A 20,868-nucleotide genomic window follows, 5' to 3' on the forward strand; every position below is an offset into this window, starting at 1 on the left:
CAAATGTATATACGTCAGTTACATTGTTTCAAAGCTGACGAATACTTAGTTATTAAATCATTAAACGAACAAACAGACGGTTGAATACAATGATGTACATAGCTTATACGACAACGGGATTGGGTGAATGGAGAGTTGTGAAGCTAATACAATGCCAATTATTGACATGAGTATATTTATATCAAGATATCCACTTTTAGCATGTATATATATATATATATATATATTTATATGTATATATATATATATTTATATGTATATATATATATATATTTATAGATATATATATATATGTATATATATATATGTATATATATATATGTATATATATATAGATATATATATATATATATATATATATATATGTATATATATACATGCTAAAAGTGGATACATCTTGATATAAATATACTCATGTCAACAATTGGCATTGTATTAGCTTCACAACTCTCCATTCACCCAATCCCGTTGTCGTATAAGCTATCTACATCATTGTATTCAACCATGTTCATATATATATATATATATATATTTAATATATATACATATTTATATATATATATATATATATATATATATATATATATCTTTGTGGAACATGTAGTTGTTTATGGGCCCAAGTCTTTGTTGAGGCCGGTGACGTGAGAACAATACGAGAGATCCAATCGATTTCTTGCTGTTTACGTTCAGTTGAAGTTAGAAGCAATTAAAATACATTTTAGGGGATTTGATAGAATATCTATGAAAATTGTTCTGAAACGGGGATTCCTGCGATATTATCAAGAACATATGTTTTGTGGTTATGAAAACGTTAGTGGAACAGGGAGCCTGTTTCATCTACATAACTGCCCTCTTTACACAGAGCACAGTAGAATATGTTAATGACATTGCCAGCACCACAAGCGAGGGAATTGGGTCCGATCTTAGACCATAGTCAACATTATGAATTTTAACCACAGTGCCAAGGGTAACGTATAGAGGCATATTGGGCACCACGGTTTTCTGCAACGAAAATTACTTGCCGAGGTGGAAAGTGGGTATTAAGGAAGTCTGGAGGAAGTGAGTAGAAATCTAAGGATGAGGTGGACGAAAAGCTATATCAATGGGGGGGTACCTTAAACGATCTTCCTACACACTGAATTAAATACTAATATTGAATGAAGCAAAATATTGTTTGATAGAGCTCATAAAGTGTCATATAATCCGTAAAATGATCTATTTTTGGAAATATAACCAATGCCTTATTGAAACTGCAAGCAAGTAAACCGGGTCACGAGAATATTTGACAACAGTTTTCCCAAGACGCTTTATGATAAATATGGAAAACATTCGAGGCACGTAATTCATTAGAAACAGATGACGCACGGATGTATATGGAGAGAAACTATAAGCTATAGAAGAGATGTTGCGTTATCATAACCGATCTATTTTATGTATGTGTATAGATGTATGATACCCGAGGGAGAGAGAGAGAGAGAGAGAGAGAGAGATGCGGTATATGAACAAGATTAGGGTAAACAACTGTTTAATAATTAAAAACTTTGCTGGTTAAACCCTACATAATGGAATTTAACGTATGAGGCCAAAGATCTTTGAACTGGCAATATCAACAAAACTAAATTTCGTTTAGATATTACATACAAATGCATCACGGAAGAGTTGTGCTATGTACGATAAATATATTCTAAGTACCATTCTAGAATTTTATGGTATCTCTGACAATTGATGGTGAAAAGTTAAAAAGTTAGACTTCTTTACCGTAAGCTTTGTGATTAATACACAAGCTTTGTTATAACTGCACAAGCTTTGTAATAACTGCACAAGCTTTGTGATAACTGCACAAGCTTTGTTATAATTGCACAAGCTTTGTTATAACTGCACAAGCTTTGTTATAACTGCACAAGCTTTGTTATAACTGCACAAGCTTTGTTAAAACTGCACAAGGTTTTGATATAACTGCACAAGCTTTGTGATAACTGCACAAGCTTTGTTATAATTGCACAAGCTTTGTTATAACTGCACAAGCTTTGTTATAACTGCACAAGCTTTGTTATAACTGCACAAGCTTTGTTAAAACTGCACAAGGTTTTGATATAACTGCACAAGCTTTGTTATAACTGCAAACGCTTTGAAAGAACTGAAAAATATTTTTTTAGCTGCTTAAGCTTTGCTATAAATGGATACGCTTGTTTTATGAAGAATAAAGAAAATAGATTAAAAAATCAAGCACCGTGGGTGGTACAAAGTATTGCTATTATATGCGAGTACGACATATATTATTGTTTCAATCCATCGTTCTTCGCAATTTATGATAGAACAACTTTTGAGACGATATTTTTATGTCTTTTATTTAAACTTTTCTAACTATACAATGGATCTTTGTCCTTTCTTTAGTTTGACACACATAAATACAAAATATTGATTTCATTCTAAGCTTGAATACAAACGGCAATTCAATTAACATATTAACTTTCTTTTTCTTTGATAGTGCTACAATTGAATTAACTTCAAACTATTCTTTCAAGTTTTAATCGAGCTCTAGTTCATGCTTTCAAATCACCACTTTATTTGCTCATTATAAAATATTGAAATAAGTAAATACACCCTGTTTTACTCTTTTAAGTTCGTGTGATCCTACGTGTGCCACAACTTATTCCATGGAATCGTGATCTCATCATATAGCCGAGTACATGTCTCCGTGAGTCTTGACTTCATAATTAAACGTAAACAACTCGATGACAGAATATAGACTATTTATAGATAATGATGGCAACAATTAGGAATACAATTATTTGACATAAAAATGATAATTAATTTTGTTCCTGTGCAAAGAAAACTACTGGGGTAAACACTGCTCCACCCCTTTCTCTCTCTTCTATTTGTTTCAATAAGATTTGGATTTGTAATTTTTCATAAATTAAAATTATGCACTATTTGGCATTTATGTGGGTCTTACTAAAGAAAGAAAGAAAGATTTATTGCGCCAGTTAAAAAATTTTAACCAAAAGAAAAGGTTCATAAAATGCGGCTGCAAATGTTGTAACGCTGAATTGACTTTAATTTTTGTTATCTTATTTGGTGCCATATAACGTCTTATGTTACATCATGATATAGATATATTCGCCGTTTTTGTGCGACGTTTAATTTTCCCACTTAAAGTGTCTGTGAAGAGGGGGGAGGTTATGGTCGGAGGGGATAAACAGGTGAAGGTTTAGTTATGACCAAATTGTCTGCCTCGTCTTCCTATAACTTGTCAGCATTCAAGCAATATCGAAATATTCGAAAATCCACACAATTATAAGTACATAATCAAAAAGCGATCATAATTTGTTTTCATGAATATTATATATCAGAGAAGTAAATGTAATTGAGCTTTTTTACGTACCGGACACCTTCATATCTATTTGAACGAGGTTAGATAAAGATTAAAAAGAAAAAGTGGTTACAGCTTTGAAAAAAAAGGTGCCCTATATAAATCCATTCTCACTTATTCAAGTATATAAAACAAATATATTGTAAGTATTAAAAGTTATACACATCGTTTATTTCTACGCTGAAATAGAACCGGGACGTGTTCTAAATCTTATAGCTATCGTTTTTTGGCTCTAAGGCAGCAATCTTCACCCACACTGCTTTACTCATAAATCTGTGCTTGCGGGAAGATTAACATATAGTGACGACATATAGTCAAATTTTAATTCACATTAATGTGTCACGGAACAGTCGACTCCTTACATTACTTTTTGCGTTAACCTAAAGATTGAGAACAACAGACCTGCAGAGAAGTGAAGTCACACGCTCATCCGGGATTACGTTTATTCCAGATTAACTCTCGAAGATTGACAATAATGAAAAGGTTCTCTCGATAAGAGCTCATGGCTGAGATTGGGAAGAGTTCACTATAAATTACCTCTTCAGAAGTTAAAGGAATTCTTTTCAACGTCTGGGGAATGAAATGTCGAAATAGTGTTGACTGAAGACAATACTGTATCGTCCAGGTTGGTTGGATATTATTATTATCTTAACTAAATTGTTAGGTTCTCAGTGCTTCATAAAAATGTGATCACCTGGCCAAGTAAGAAAGTAATTTGCCGAACACGTTACAAGAATTCCTGTCGACTTTGATGTTAACTAGGTATATTAGATATTAACACACTCTCCTGTTCCGTATACCTACTGGTACACTATAGCTGTGTGTATTGATATAACTCAAGATGATATTTTATGTACTGTTTTATGTGACTGTTTTAACTGTGTTTACATATGGTCTATTGAAAAGCTCGAAGTGCATATTTTAGTTTAGTAAACAAGATTCAATATACTTAAATCTTTAGTTTCAATTTAAAACTGTCACTTTGTACGTAATTTCAATAATTGAAAGGGTTATTCCGTTGGCTAGAGTCGGTTGTTTAAAGTTATTACGCATGGTTTTCATCTTGAAGTCAAAAACTACATCTATAATAGCAGTTTGAATCTGCTTCTCTTGATAACACATACTCATTTATCCAGAGAGGAATGTCGACTATTTCTGAAAGCGAATTGCATTTCGATGAAATTCTAAATACAGAGAACATTCACAACCTATAGCAAACGTTTTCAATTATATCACATTATAATCAACCACACCTAATCAGTGGCGGGGCGTCCATACAGTCAGAGGTGGCGGATGCCCCCCCCCCCCCGACGGACTCAAGTGGACTGCTGGCGCTCTTTTCATCTTTTTACCACTTTTTACTTATTCGCGATTATTGACTTTTTTATTGCGCTCTCAAATACCTATTGACATTTGTCACATTTTGTTGGTGTAATTTTCTGACAAAATGTCGATGACACATATTTATTCTTCGTTTATCTGCAAAGTAGCAAGGCCCGGAAAGGGTCATTATCGGCGATCTAGGGAGTATCTTTACTCAAAAAATGTCTGTACGCTCCGCGCCAACTTGTGGTGGCGCTCCGCTTAAATAGTGTCGAAAGCGCCCCCACAGACCAATCTTGCCCCCCCCCCCCTGACCAATACCCCTAGCTAGGCCACTGCACCTAATATAGGACGGTTAGAATAGGAACTAAATGTTTTAGTTTATCCGCCATCACAGGACACTTTGATTAAATTCCTATGTAGCATAGCAGGTTCTAAGCAATTACAAAAAAGTTACAACCAATCAACCATATCTCGAGTTAAGATATAAGAGGTGATTTTTCAAACTAATATTGTAGAAAAAATATGTTTGTCTTTAAGATTGGCCTAGGTGTTGCGTTGGTTGCCACAAGAATATCCATTTGAATATTATGAGTTGTATGAAAAGAATAAAGGTTTCTTTTTGCTCTTTGCCCTGAGGATTCAATGAAGAATGAAAATATCCAATTATTTTACCAATGGGATATAGTTATATTAGACAATACACCAAAGATTATAATAATGCGTCACGTCCAAACTATTGACGTCAAAGTTGACGATATGAGAAGTTAAATTTACAGAGGATAACTATAAACGAAATACACAACGTCAACTACTTGATGAAATGATTAACATGAAACAAGTTTTGAAGGAAAAAAATTACTGTAATGTTTTGTAATATATTTCACACGCAAAGTAGTTCCAAATTCAGCTTTTAATTTTACCCACCTTTCACAATGGCTGTACTAACTTTGTTTTTTACTTACTACAAAAAATCCCGTCTTTCTCCACTTATGAAGGGAGGAAGATTGCCAAGTCGAGAGTAAAGCTGTATCCTCTTGATGCATCTACTCAAGAGGCAGAGTAAAGTGACTTTAGGAAAACTACTTTTTCCCAGAAGAAATCATCTCGATAAAAAGAAGGCTGAAGGTTAAAACATCAGTTATCTATCATTGTTCTGTTTGGATCTCATTAGTGCAAAGAGCTTCTTCAACGCCTCTTTGTTTTGAAACAGAATACAAAATTAACTTTGGCTCTCGAGTGATACGGTACTTTAGAAAAGTCAACAGCCTTTTCGATGTGTCAAAAAGAAAGAAAATTAGTTCTAGAGATTAGTAATACGATGGGATTTTTAAGTGTCACCTTCTAAGTAACATAACCGTTAATGGGAAGAAGTTATATTTGTTTATCATTCATTTTCAATGCTGGTTACTTTTCTTTAAGGTCAGACGGATAATTATTGTAAGGAGAAAGTCAGTTGTATAATAATCTTATACACATAGTCTTTTCGTGCAGTCTTCTTGCTAACATTACGACCAACACATTAATGTATTTACAATGAATGTATCGTGGCATTCTACCATGTCTTATGTACCACCTATCAATGATAGAATCTTAAAGTAACTATATTTATCTTTCTTGACCATTAGGCCCATCCATTTCTCATCCGGTTTCCAAGATTCACTGAGAAATATTTCACAGTGATGTGTTTGTTGTGGTCGAAAAGGGCGCAGTGTAGCCAAACGTTAAGTTCAAAGAGTTCAACCGAATTGAAGCCATGAATCTCGAACGGAAGTAGGCTAGCAGAAACTACCAGTGTAAGAATATCAATATGTATAACTTATGACCATCAATAACCAAAAACAGCACAAAAAACAACAAAGAAACCAACAAAGAACAAAGAAACAATTAAAAACATCTAAATAAACAATTAATTCAATAAATTACAATTACAGCTGTCAGTAGTTTCTTGTGTTCGTGACTACGGTTGAAGTTTGATAGACATATTAAGGCTACAGATAAAGTTCCTCGATAAAGTTATATTGGCCTCTGACTACGTGAGAGACAAAAACTTCTTGTTATTGACGAATCGGTTCATTAATCACGTCAAAACTTGCTAGAAGTGATCACAAATTTATTTCAAACACAGATAACATCAATTAAGGACCAGGACAAAAAATCGACTTGGGAAGGTTCTTGCTTGCCATGTTTCTCTCATTATATAGCCTTAAGTCTTTTGATGGTAGATAATTGGGGCTGAGAAGAGAAATCTGCTTTGACTTTAGCAGAAATGTTGGCATAGTATCAAAAATGTTTAAAGGTATAAAGAAGGAATCAAAGATCTTAGTTAAGGATTTACGCTTTAACGGTACTTCTTTTCTTGACATTGGAGATCGATTTATCAATATCGTCAATAGACATGTTTGTGATGGCAGATATTCATATAGATACTTTACACGTTTTATTTTATTTTTTAAATGGATGTCATGATATGAGTGGATGACTCTTCATTGCTACCGCTATATAAATACCATTAAACCATTGGCTAGAATTCTGCGTTTACGGAAAAATTGAAACCGCTGTGCTTGTGGAATAATTTTGGAACTTGCTTTTCGTGGAATAACTTTGAAAACTGTCTTTGAAGTAATAAATGACATTGGCTGAAAAAGATATCTTTTCATCTTTAAGCGGTGACTTTGTATAAATTCTAGTGACAAACGTTGTCATCGTGGTTTGACCTACATTGCGTATCACAAGTATCATCTCCTTTAACACATTTAATGGCATGCAGGTATCGTTCGCCCGAAGGATTTTAACTTTAAGTGTTCGTCGCTGATGCTAACGTGTTCTTCAGAACTATAGGGCTTCTCCCCCAATGTGCTTTTGAGCCTCAGTTTAACCAATCGTCTCGGCCGGCGTCAATTCCTCTCACAAACCAAAAGTAAAATAATGTAAAAGAAAAGAAAACCTTAAGAGGATCGACTAGGTTTTAATTTCTGTCAGATGAATATCAAGGCGATCAGCAAATGCAAAACACATGATACATTAAAGGATGGCTTTAGGCCAAAACTTTAGTGTTATGTAAGTGATAGTCTATCAAAAATGGATTATTTCGAGAGAGTACTGGACAGAACATGCTGTGACAAGTAGGATAACAGCCTGTGACATTACACCCAACAAAAGAACAAGAGACATCGCCCGAACCCTATTTCCCACGAAAAAAAAAGAACATCATACAACCATTTAAGTTAATACGTGTAGGCAAGGTTACGATCTTTATGCAGGTGTTGGTATTTCGTATTTACTTTTACAGATACATATTTGAACAATAAGCAGAGTTAAGAAGGTTTAAATATTTGGAATTGATTGGAAATGAAATAGGTCAGTACCGCACAGTTCCTCTGTCTGCAACTGTTTCAATGTACTAACGTACAATCGTATATATGCGTATCGGTTGTGTTATGGTATATTACATTTGGAAACATACAACTTCATGACTAACTGTTGTTTTGGTCTTCAAAGTTCAAAGTGCGTAGTGGATGAGAATCCCATGTCTTTAATAAGCAGTTGTGATGCCTCGTAAACATGTGAAATAAAAGTCACGTTTCAAATCTTAGTTGTAAATGGAAATGCTGCCCTTTCCAATTTCCCCGACCAAGCTCATTTTGCCGTCACTTTATGAATGGATCTAGCAAATTAAGTTAAAATATTCGTAAGTTTTGTGTAAAAAAAAAACTTTTGTCACATATCGATAACATATATCACTTCTACCGCTTTACGGTCAGGCCATTGCCATCAGATTCTATTATTTCAACAGACAGAGATAAGGAGAAAGACCAAAAAACGAGGATTAAGAGAGAAAATATAAGACATGTCGGTGAAAAACGTTCATAATACGGAAGATGGATTAGTGCATATTGAACATATGACAACTTGAGCTATGTAACTGACTTTTGGAATATTTTATTCTAACGAAACTTCGACTTGTTTATTCAAAGTTGTCGAAGTACCTTACATCCCAGGTATTACCGGATGTCGCTAAAGACATTTGCCAGTAGCAAAATATTGACACGAGGTAAAAACAAAAACATGAGACATTTTATTAAACACATTAACTTGATTAATTCCAAGCGACGTTAACATTTTGCCGTAATTTTACACTGCATAAGAAAGAAAAAAAAAACATTGACGCACGAGACACAAGCATCATCACAAGCAAACTGGAATTTGTTTTTTAAATTATTCAACTTTGACTTCGTTATTGGAAGTGAAGTTTGACTCTTCAAGCTCATAACCTACATTGTTATGAAACATTTAGTTGAAAAGTTCATTTCATCTGCGAATTATAGAATTATCGACGCAAAAGGATTAAAGGTCCAACAGAATTAAAGGAATTGGAACAGGTTATAAAGTAGGAAGCCTCTTTTTGAAAATGATGTTTTTTAATGAAACTTTGGAAAGTTTCAGAGTATCTCCAGCCAGTTTTTGTTTGGTTGCTTTTGCAGGTCACAATAAAAAAGAAAATAGTCTGTTAAAATTATGTCATTACATAAACAGTTAAACAATATATTGCGGTGAAGTACCTGAGTGTATATATGTTACACATGGAGTATTCATGTTTTCTCCAGACATTACCTCACCAATACATATTTGATAGTTGCATAGTTAGTTTTTATGTCGTTTCGTTAACAAGTATATCATTACCGTCCCAGATCCTGTCATGTTTCTCGTTTATGGAAATTAGAATTACTCATTAACTGAATTTCATCAATTTGATATTTTCCATATCCGTATATGAAAGTATGTCTGGGTGTCTATTGTTTACTTTATTTGTTTCATTTAATTTGCCTTACACCCGGGGTTGAATGTTATAGGCCTACCCTCAGTTTCATTGAATAAAAAATACCTCTGAGATATGAAACAAGGATTGATATCTAAAGGGTTAATTTCATTCTTTAAAGAAATTTTCTGAAAATTGAATGAACTTAACAGATAATCTGCAGTTTGTAGTTTGTTACATTCATTCTGATAGCACCGCTGAGAGAGAAAGTCCTGTGGCATGAAACAATAGTTTACAGTGCTATAGTTAGCACAAGACACAGTTTAAGACACAGATGTCATAACACTTTTATGTAAACATGTTAATACGGTGGCATAAGACTGTGTGAAATGGATTAACTATACCTATAGTTTACAACATCAATTGAAGGTCATTTGTTTAATTCTAGATTTGTATTTTTCAAGGTTGAATAAACCTGATTTAAGTATTTTCGATTACAACGCAACTTTTTGTATATAAAAACAACATTGTATGTTATCGATAGATTAGTAAAAGTCAGACAAATTTCCATCTAAATTACCTTGACAACGTGTCTAACTCTTCTGTCTCTAGGAATTTTCATAAAAATTAATCGTACTTCAAAGAATAACATTTTCTTCATGAAATATGCCACAGGGCGTAGCTTTTTATCTTTAGTAAATGCAGAAATAAACCAGGAAGTTTTTTGATACGATCTACCTCTGCTGCGAGAATATTCTTTTATAAATCCTGCAAATAATCCTTTCATTTCAAAACAAAACCCTAACATTTAGCCTATAGACATTTGAGTAACTAGGTAGTAATTTACATATAGAAAAACACATTTTGTGGTTTCGTAATTCAATTCAACTAAAGTAACACACGTGTATGCTTGGGTAAAAGCTGATGAAATAATTAAGTTGTCTCAGTGGAATCACTTAAGTTTCATTGCCATAGTTAATAACATCTATTTTTAAATAGTTTAAAGGACGCTTAAATCATTTTAAAACCAATTGTGAACATTTAAAATAGCCTTAAACAAATTTACGACTTCTCATGACTATTGATGTAATTTGTTTAATACTAAATATCAAAATACAATTATCGCCAAAAACGATGGAAATGTAATGTCCGTGAATTTGAAGGTAATTGCAAACGTAGGCCTATGTTCTGCTTCAGGTTTGTCGCCAGGAATGCAAAAATATTTTCATGAGAAGTGAAGCATCCGAGCTTAGGGTTATTTGAATGAAAATTTATTTTGCGATCAACAAAACATTACATACATAGTAGACGAAATGAATAAATGAAATTAGTATATTGTATCGGACCTTAGCTTCATATTCTCGAAGGAACATTTTGTGTAGCTTTGTTGTCTGTTCACAACTAATGATACCTAGTAAATAAAGTCGTGGGTAAAGGAAGATGGACATTACTAAATTTACGACAATTCGCAATCCGACTATCTATAACCAAGGATGAAAAATGTTCTTATGGCTTGTATATTCAACTGTTATGTACCCAAAACTACCAACTCAAGCTTTTAAATGTTATTGCATTTCGTTTCATGGAATAAAGTGAAACTATCTGATCTGCTCGGAGGGAGCAGTTATGTTAATGAAAGAAGTTGAACGAATGGTTTCTTCGTTACCCGCAGATATAGGTATCCGCCGCACTTACAAAAGGTATCTATTCGGAACAGTTTCATCTATGGAAGAATTCCATGAGTAAGAGCCCAACTTGGTGATACCAATGGTTTCTCATTACCCGCAGATACAGGTACCTGCCGCACTTACAAAAGGTATCTATTCGGAACAGTTATATCTATTGAAGAATTCCATGAATAAGAGCCCAACTTGGTGATACGAATGGTTTCTTCGTTACCCGCAGATATAGGTACCCGCCGCACTTGCAAAAGTTATCTATTCGGAGCAGTTATATCTATTGAAGAATTCCCTTAATAAGGGCCCAACTTGGTGATACCAATGGTTCCTCCTTACCCGCAGATATAGGTACCCGCCGCACTTACAAAAGGTATATATTCGGAACAATTATATTATGGAGGAATTCCATGAATAAGAGCCTAACTTGGTGATACAAATGGTTTCCTTCATTACCCGCAGATATAGGTACCCACCGCACTTACAAAAGATATAAATTCGGAACAGTTATATCTATGAAAGAATTCCATGAATAAGAGCCCATCTTGGCGATACCAATGGTTTCCTCCTTACCCGCAGATATAGGTACCCGCCGCACTTACAAAAGGTATCTATTCGGAACAGTTATATCTATGGAAGAATTTCCTGAGTAGGATCCCAACTTGGTGATACCAATGGTTTCCTCCTTACACGTAGATATAGGTACCCGCCGCACTTACAAAAGGTATATATTCGGAACAGTTATATCTATGAAAGAATTCCATGAAGATGAACCCATCTTGGTGATACCGATGGTTTACTCCTTACCCGCAGATATAGGTACCCGCCACACTTACAAAAGATATCTATTCTGTTTGGTTTGAAACGCTAGATCATGGGTCGTCACAAAATTAATGTCGCGGGTAAGTGTGAAACTTGGTACTACCCAATCCGTGGACCTCATCACTTAAGAAAATTCTTACTCCCAGGACAATAGGGGAAATATCGCTTAATATGAGATACAAAAGTTATTCTTTCGCATTGACTTTCTGTTATGTTCATTTACCTAGATCACAAGTAGGTCCTTTTTGCAAGCTTCCCCGAAGTGTACAAATGCCATTTTTTTTGTCTCCGATTCAATGAAATTCTTGATTTATGGTTGGAGGAATATCCTATACTCAATTTTCTCGGGCCTCGGACGCGAGTTACCATTTTGCCCATGTACCAGAGAGTCAGAAATGCTATAATAAGGTATATGTTGTGCTGAAACACATAAGCAGTTCACCGATACGTGTACTTCACTGATACTTTGATTAAACAGCAAATCTCTTATACTGAAACAGACATGTAAAACGTGGACACCAAACATGGACTTATTCTGACGAAAGGCTTATAGTATGCAAACAAGACGGTATTAACCATTGCGTATCTAATGGAGTTTCCAGTGCATTGCAAACAGTTTGATAAAGACCCATGATAGAATACACCTGTATATAAATGTCACTCAGTTAACACGACACCGGTATAAAATTACAACTATAACGAGAACAACTGTGTAAACAAGATGGAAATATAAGCTCGGGATTTCATTTTCTGAAATCCCACCCATCAAGATTAGTTTGTATCGCCAGCGATGTACGGATTTTTTATATATTTTTTTGAAATATGGAAAGGAGTGTCATTTACGATTTTGAAAACTGTACAATCAACCCCTCATACCACATAATATGAGATAAAACTTCCATCCACGTTTCAAACTTGTTTTGAAAGGAACCTTTTAAATCTGAATTAAGGTTGTCAATGTTGTTTAATTAACAATTTAGACTTATTACGAAACCTCTAAGGAACCTCATAACTTTTCTTTGAACGACAGCACGTCACTTATCAATGCTATTTTGAAGTATGTTTACTATTCTTTACTTTATTTAATGGAGAAAGCAATACTCAGTTTCATTATTGAACAGGACAATCTTCAACCAATCAATGATTGGATTACTTTATGATTGCTGAATTAGTAAAGAATTATGTCACTTTGGTTATACTATATGCTACCTTAATTGGAAGTGATTCTTGCACAAATAACATTACACTGTAAACTGTATGACTAATAGGCTCTATAATTTTTATGTGACACTTGTGTAACTTGATTCGAAAATGGATGAATCCTGCCAGATTTGTCAATATCGAAATTTGGTAAGTAATATGGAAAAAATTAATGAAAGTTCGAACGCCTTTCGATTAAGTGCACTTGTGATAGGTAAACAAGATATCTGTAGTTAATATCGAATAAACATTAGCACTTTTCAACGGCACCCATTCCTATCCTTCCTTTAACGCAGCGTTTCTACACTTGGGGTGCGTGGCTGGACATCGGGGTGTGCGAAGTCAAATGCATAAACAACAAAGTTCATGCAAAGGGCTCTTCTTATTTTATTGCATGGCGGCGGTGGGGAGGGGCGGAGGGCGTGTAGTTGCAAAGCTTAAGAAACACTAGTTTTAATGTTTTGCATATGCAATAACATTTTAATTAGCATGGAACCATCAACGCTCGTCACTGTTAGGTAATGAGAATATTGATTAATGTAAGGCCAAAACACCATCTAAGAGCTATATATATTACGTTTTCATTTATATATATATATATATGTATATTTATATACATATAGAGAGAGAGTAAAATATGAATAAAGTAAGAAATACGACACGTTTCACGTTTTGTAGGTCATAATTCAAGCAGTAGACATGCTTCTTAAAGATACTCGGGCAAACGGTGAAGTATCCGGCCTTGACTCCACGATATGCTACCTAACTCAGTTATCATCGAAACTTACCAGTATTGGGTATTAAAGTAAAACAGAAAGAGTTGACAAGTTTTAATTTAAGATTCGGAACATTGTGGCCATGTATCAATGTTTGTATCAGTTTTGTTTAAATTTCTTTAATGCTAAAACATGTGACCTAATATTTATCTGTATCATATTTCTGAGTACTTCACACTCACACAGTTCTGTTAGAAAAGGTAAATCTCCAACTTTTGGTTGCTAGAATACCGGTTGTCTTATATTTGGTAACTTATTTTATGTATATATTGTGAGGATACTAAATCATATTAACTTTAATTCAAGTTACGAATATGTTATAGATTTAACAATTCATTCAAGTTGTAACATCAAACAACTTTTTTTTTTGACTTGTTCCGTTGCCTTAGTGACAAGAAACCCGTCTGCACAGAGTTATTCGAAACCAGTTACTTCATCTTAAAAATGGTATGGCTTTAGTAATAAAAAACATTGAAAGGACTTTTCCGCCATTTCTCTCGAAGTAAGAAATAAACAAATCATTATTCAAAATGTTTATCTTGTTTCTTCAATGTTAAGGGTCCGTGTGTTTATTACATTCCGGGCAATATAGGTTTGCAGCTAAAATGATGAATTTATATGTGTTATTGCGCTTAGCAATGTTCATTCAGTCTTCTTGGTGGTTATATTATGTTTGTTCTCAGCCTGTTCGTGTTGTGTTCTTTGTTGGTAAGCATTTATCGAAATTTGGGCAAGCTAAACTTGAACTTGCTCACGTACTAGCTATATTTGGAAATCTGCATATTATAGCTCTTCCATTATATAATCATTGAATGTATTTATACAAATCATGTAAAATTCAGTTTATCTTTCCCAATTTCATGAAGCATTGTAGCGTTCTATGAAGGTTTTTAAAGTACCGGTTCCACTGACACCTATCCAATTTTCCCCATATTCAGTACATTTGTTTTGTGTGATACTCTTATTCATAATCTGTTGAAATTCAGCTCCTTTCGTTTCCAAGATATGTACATTTGAAGTTTTGATAAATCTAGGACACTGATTAAATATGTGCAAACTATGGCGTGGAGTTTCGCCCATCAATAAGTTAAGCCCTAATTACAAGCCTACAAATATCATTTGAATAATGTATAGTTCCTCTTTTCGAAGAAGACAGTAAAACATTTTTCTTCTAAATCGTCTAAGCTCACAAACCTTTATTCAGTTTCCTTGAAACGAAAGTTACAAAAATAAAACAATAAACACAACAGATATTTAGGCAGTCACTCTAATTGCATCATCAATGTGTATAATTAGCTAATGTTTCTTCATAAAAAATACAATTAATAAAGACTTGTAAAATGGTCAATCTTTGAAAAATTTTGATGGGAGTTGCAACTATTTTTATTATTTCTAATGCATATTAGAGTGATTAGGACAATGTTGTTCATAGGTGTCCGTATAGACCTTTAAATAGCAAATGTACCGTACAATAAAATAGGTCGTTCAATGTGATCAACTATGGGCAAACGATACATGATAGATATGGAAATGAGAAGAAGACAAACAAACCTTGAAACGTCAAGAAAGGGGTGATACATCCAACATAGTGAGTAAGAATATCATGTTGATAAAGTAGCCTATGTGATATACTACTTTTTGATAGTGAGCAATCGATACTGAAGTTGGCATATCTCGTTTAATATATAATTTGCTACTGGCGCAATTTATGAAATTACTGCGAGGACATTGATTGACGTGGTTCATGAATAACTCAGAGGAACCATCAAAACTATCATTGCCAAATCGAGACATTGGAAATCAAGTAACGTACTATTGTACTTATGTGACAGAAAATTCCCGATAACGGTGACAGACAGGATGTCATTAATATGCAGTAGAAGTCTACTTTTGAACATTAAAAGTCCTGTTTAGAATTATTTGTGACAGGTGGTACTTTTTTGACATCAGTACCTATTAAACAGAGTATTTCAAATATTTATTCAGTCAAACTTTGTTGCACATCTTATAATGCAAAACCTCTTTTCTAGTCTGGTTTAGTCATCTAGAACAGTTAAATGATCGTAGAAACAATGTTTTACATATACATAAACACACATTCACAGCTATGTTTTACATTCAGAACGAGGATCACATTGTTTTGTTGTTTTTTGTTTCTTCATTGTTCAATATCACCTTAGAATACCCTTTCACATTGCCCATTAGAACAATAGAATTCTTCAGCGGACGTTGTGATGTTTTGAAATGACGTCTGAGGACTTGGCGTTCCTTTGTTTTAGAGGCTTCAGTTAGATTACGAAACAAGTGCCCCACGCCTACCCTTACGACACAAACAAATAGATATAAGTGGAATGATTACGTAATTTCCAAAATAGATTAGATCTATTACTCGATAAAAAATGGCAGCTACTTTAATCCATACACTATTCGTTTAAATTTAAAGAAAAATGACGACCAACTCTATTTGTAACAAAATTGTAACAAAGATCATTGTTTGAGTTGCGTTTTGGCCGAAACCTATTTTCTTTTAAAATAATATCACAGTTAGTATTTCAGTGCTGATTTAATGTTCATTAAAGTGAACGAGTTTAGTTAGAACAAATTGTGTACATTTTAAGAAAACATACCAAATCGTTTTAAGTCATCCCAACCTCCTGTTGTCACGTGTTATCGCGTGCTTTGAACAAAGAGTAAACAGCGGCAAAAGCTTGAGAAACTGTACTGGCAATTAAAATTCTTTTATATGCGTTAAGCTACCGAACTCATATTTTAACAGAAAACCAATATGATTTTCAAAAAGGATGAAAACAAGTAAAAGATGTAATTGTAATGTATGCAAAGACAAAAGAAATTTGAAGCAAATAAGAAAAACAAAATTGCATGATTGATAAAAACATCTTACCGCAGAGTAATCCATTACTTTAGGACGAATGAAAATGCAAGCGATGTTTGAAAATTAGGTATTATGTTACATGTCCTCTCCTGTTTAGACACCTTGGCTTGATAGTTTCACTGATCCTCCTCCTCCACGCAGGTGACCGAATCCGCCAAATTCTAAATTTGCCGCAACATATTCTGTTTTAATTTGAAAGGTATATTTCAATGTTGTCTTTCGGTGAGTCAATGTAATTGGCATGATACGTTTCGAGATGTTCACTTGACGCCGTTGCCAAGTTCTTGTTATAGGATTTGTCTAAGATCGCCATAGTTGTTAGCAGTATATCTACCTCCTTCAAATCGCAGGTTTTATTGGACAAAAACAAGATATCGTCAGTGATCGGCTATCCAATCACAAGCGTAGGAACGAAATTGTGTTCAAGTTATATAGCTTTTGTAGTCTGTATAAGCTCCTCTGTGAAGTCAACTTCAAAAGAAGATGTGTACAAATCCATAAGTCAGAATTATGACAGCGGTCAAAGTAAAAATAAGGGGACATTCCTAATACAAATTATTCTTACCTTTAAACTTTTGCAGAAAGCCTTAATTTTTGGCAGTGGTTAAGTAAGATTCGCAAGTTAGGAATTCGAATTCTAGAGGGGAGATTTGAGGAGGCAAATTAAGTTTGATAGTCTGCTGTTTACCGATGTTCCATAACGTCTCTCAAAAGACGTGCAACACACTTGGGGAATTCTAAAATGTGATACCAATTGAATGCCTTCGAAGATATTATTTCATTTTCCTTGTAAACATTGTGTTTCTTAAGCCCTAATTGAAGAAATAATCTTTATTTTGTCCATATATTCAGCGGAACTAAGAACCGAATTGGACGGTAAAACCATATAAGTCAGGGTTATGATTCTATGGTGACATAATGCTGTGTCTCATGAAAAGGAAGGAAATGAAAGAAGGAAAAGTGGATCGGATCACATCACTTTCACCATATATCATTAATGTTAGAAGATAAGACTTGTTTTCAATCACGCTGCCTGATCCTATATACCTGCTAGATTGTCTGATAGAATGAACCACATTCTCAACGACAAACTTTCTGTTTGAAAAGTCTACTGAGCTTGCAAATTATATCTATGTTAACATCAATTGAATGAAAATGTAGTATACTTTATACTTTATTTCTCTTTTGTGACAAAACTTTAATGGAAACTCATTTTTTTTGTACTACATTATGCCACATTTTACCCAATTTCATCATCATCCTTTGTATTATCCAAGAATAACGTTGACGAAGGTTTTCTACAAAAGTATTGGGAAATTAAAAACAGACCGATAGCCTATGTTGACAGAAGTCTCAAACCAGCAAAAAGATGTAAAACAGAATTACTAAAATGCAAAGACTAACAATGATAATCCAATGTTTGATATGATAATATAAGAAAGAACAGACCACCAATGCGCTGAAAGCTGTAACTATTTATAATCATGTAAAAAATGAATTAATGTAACAAACAAGAAACAACAATGACAAAATTTGAGAAAGCGCTTACAACCAGTGTACATGTATACAGAAATGTCTATCTATATATTTTGCAAATTATTTTTCTGAACACAACGTGCACTTTCATCGGGTAAATGTATTTGGCATCCTGAACTATACCATCCATAGCAGGTGCGTTCACATTCCGCCACATTTTCTCACAACAATGGAATTTAGGATTTGATCCATATTTTGCAACTATATAATTGACGGTTATAATTGGCGGTTTTCCGTGCATTATGATGAATCTAATGTTAACACGACAGTGGTGTCTTTCAGTTGGTTAGCTGTTTTCTCTCAGTAATTCTTGTAAAGATTCTCTAAGTGAAGTTAAAGCAAGGACACACCTATACCATGCCACTGCGTCGTTCGTGCAGTTCTGTCCTTGAGTATAACAAGACCAATATATGTTTCCGTGATCTGCACTCACATTCATATTTGTCGATTTTCTGCCCACAAAAAATATTTTGAATCTCCTCTTAACGAAAGTATTACCGTATTGCTATCAGATTGGACCCTCCCTTAGGAATGTTCTGTTCCGTAGGTTGTGACTATTTGAGATATTATTCACGAATTAACCGTGTCTGAAATCCCACAGCCACTCAACTGTTAAAATTTCAAACTCGCTTGGTCTTTGCACTTTTTATAATAACCCTCGGAAAACCAAAGTAAATATTTTGAAAACATGCATCTCCGTTAATTTCTCACGTTTCACCAATTCCCTTTGCGGTTAATCATTTGCTCAATACATCCTTGCCAGTCCCAAAGTCCCATGTTCAGGTGATCAAAGATATAAGGACGTGCCGCTGTTCTTGTGATCGTTTTCATCTCCTCCCCCCCCCCCTCCACCGACCAACAACACAGTCTTCCGCGCACGTACTACCAATACATACTATCACTGTTTCACTTCAATTTTCAAGTATAAGATAAGACGCGTATAGACTAATATAGAAGTTTGCTCGCAGACAATGGTGAATGACGATTCGCACCGATGGTCTACAATTCCTGTGGAGAATTAACAGTTGACTAGTGGCGTTCACTTCATCAGTCATCTCGTGAAACTGTACGTTAAATATACAAAAAATAGTATCTTTGTACGTGATCTCTGAAATTCTCCGAAGTCATTTTAAAGACAAAGCTATATAATTATATAAAATAATAAGAATGAAGAAGGTCTCGTAGCGTAGTTTCTGTTCCTCTATACAGTTGTAGATATCAGTTGAGTATGTGTAGCTTCTATTTTGGTAAAGTGGTATCGAGAGTAAACGATGTTTATAGAATTGAAGCGTGGTAAAAGTTTGAAGAGGAAAGGACAATTTATTAGGAGAGGACAAAAGTGGTTATTATACAGGTGCGTATCCTTGGGGGGGCGTTGGGGGCGCGCGCCCCCCGGGTAAGAAAAAGAGGAGAGAAAAAAAAAGAGAAGAAAAAAGGAAGAAAGGGGGGAAAAGAGGAGGAGGAGAGGAAGGAAGGGAAAAGAAAATGAAGAAAGAGAGAAAAGGAGAAAAGGAGGGAGTAAAAGAAAAACGCGAAGACATCGGGAAGAGAAAGAGGAACAGTGACATCATTACAGCGCTGAAGGGTAGCCAGTGACGGATCAATGATTTCGTAAATGTGTGACTCACCCTACCCCTTACACCGACAACTCCATTTTTTGACGTTTCCATTTTCCTCTCTCACTAATGATCTATATATATACTATATATGGTCTATCATAACGCGTGTGTAGAATTGTGCTATGAAACCAACTGTGGCTGGTCTCGAACTCGACAGCGTCGTCGGGGAACATGGCGATTTTTGGGATGGGGGCGACCGCCCGCCCCCCGCCCCCCATTCAGCATTTTTTTAAATGATATCGCTAAGTAATTTCAAAATAGAAAGTGCTTAGATGCAACTTACAAGGCCTGGGAAGTGTCATTTCCAGCGATCTGGGAGACATTTTTGGCCAAAATTTGCTTGTACGCTTCGCGCTAACAAATGGTCCTGGGTAGTGCCATTTCCAGCGATCTGGGAGGCATTTTCGGCCAAAATTTTCTTGTACGCTTCGCGCCAACCTATGGTGGCGCTACGCTTAGATAATTTGCCTACAGGCTTCGCCCCTCCCATGACAAATTCCTCGCTATGCGCCTGTTTGAATTTGTAACGCAAACAGCAGATATCACATCATATCAGTGAGCATGAAAATGGCGTTTCAGGATGAAAAGCCTCAAAACTGTCCGACTTGCCTGAAAAAAATAACCAAAAATTTTCGCGCGCGCTCAACGTGTTAATGTCAATATCATATAAGCAAGCCTCGGTTATTACATCGCATGCCATCATGTACCGTACGTTCCGTCAAAATTGCGCAGTATACCGCGGGATGCTAATGTAAACAACGGCATGTCTCATGTAGATGAATAAAAAGCATGGAGGTCCAATTATGTCAAAACTCTCTTTTACATTAGTAATGGCGAATTAGGGGCTGCACCCCCGTCGCGCAGTGGCGGAGCGTCCATACGGTCATGGGG

The 20,868-nt window shown here is 34.9% G+C and overlaps 1 protein-coding gene across 1 annotated transcript in view; it reads right to left on the bottom strand.

Annotated features, from left to right (window-relative positions):
- Positions 1 to 17,114, bottom strand: part of LOC139967885 (bombesin receptor subtype-3-like) — a 39,305-nt gene extending 22,191 nt beyond the window's left edge. Inside the window, exon 1 of the mRNA XM_071972072.1 lies at positions 16,832 to 17,114. Coding sequence (XP_071828173.1) covers positions 16,832 to 16,846 — 15 coding nt within the window. The 5' untranslated portion in view covers positions 16,847 to 17,114. The remainder of the gene's footprint in view (positions 1 to 16,831) is intronic.
- Between the last annotated feature and the right edge of the window lie 3,754 nt (positions 17,115 to 20,868).

The sequence above is a fragment of the Apostichopus japonicus genome, chromosome 5 (assembly GCF_037975245.1).
Source record: "Apostichopus japonicus isolate 1M-3 chromosome 5, ASM3797524v1, whole genome shotgun sequence".
In the NCBI taxonomy this organism is placed as follows: Eukaryota; Metazoa; Echinodermata; class Holothuroidea; order Aspidochirotida; family Stichopodidae; genus Apostichopus; species Apostichopus japonicus.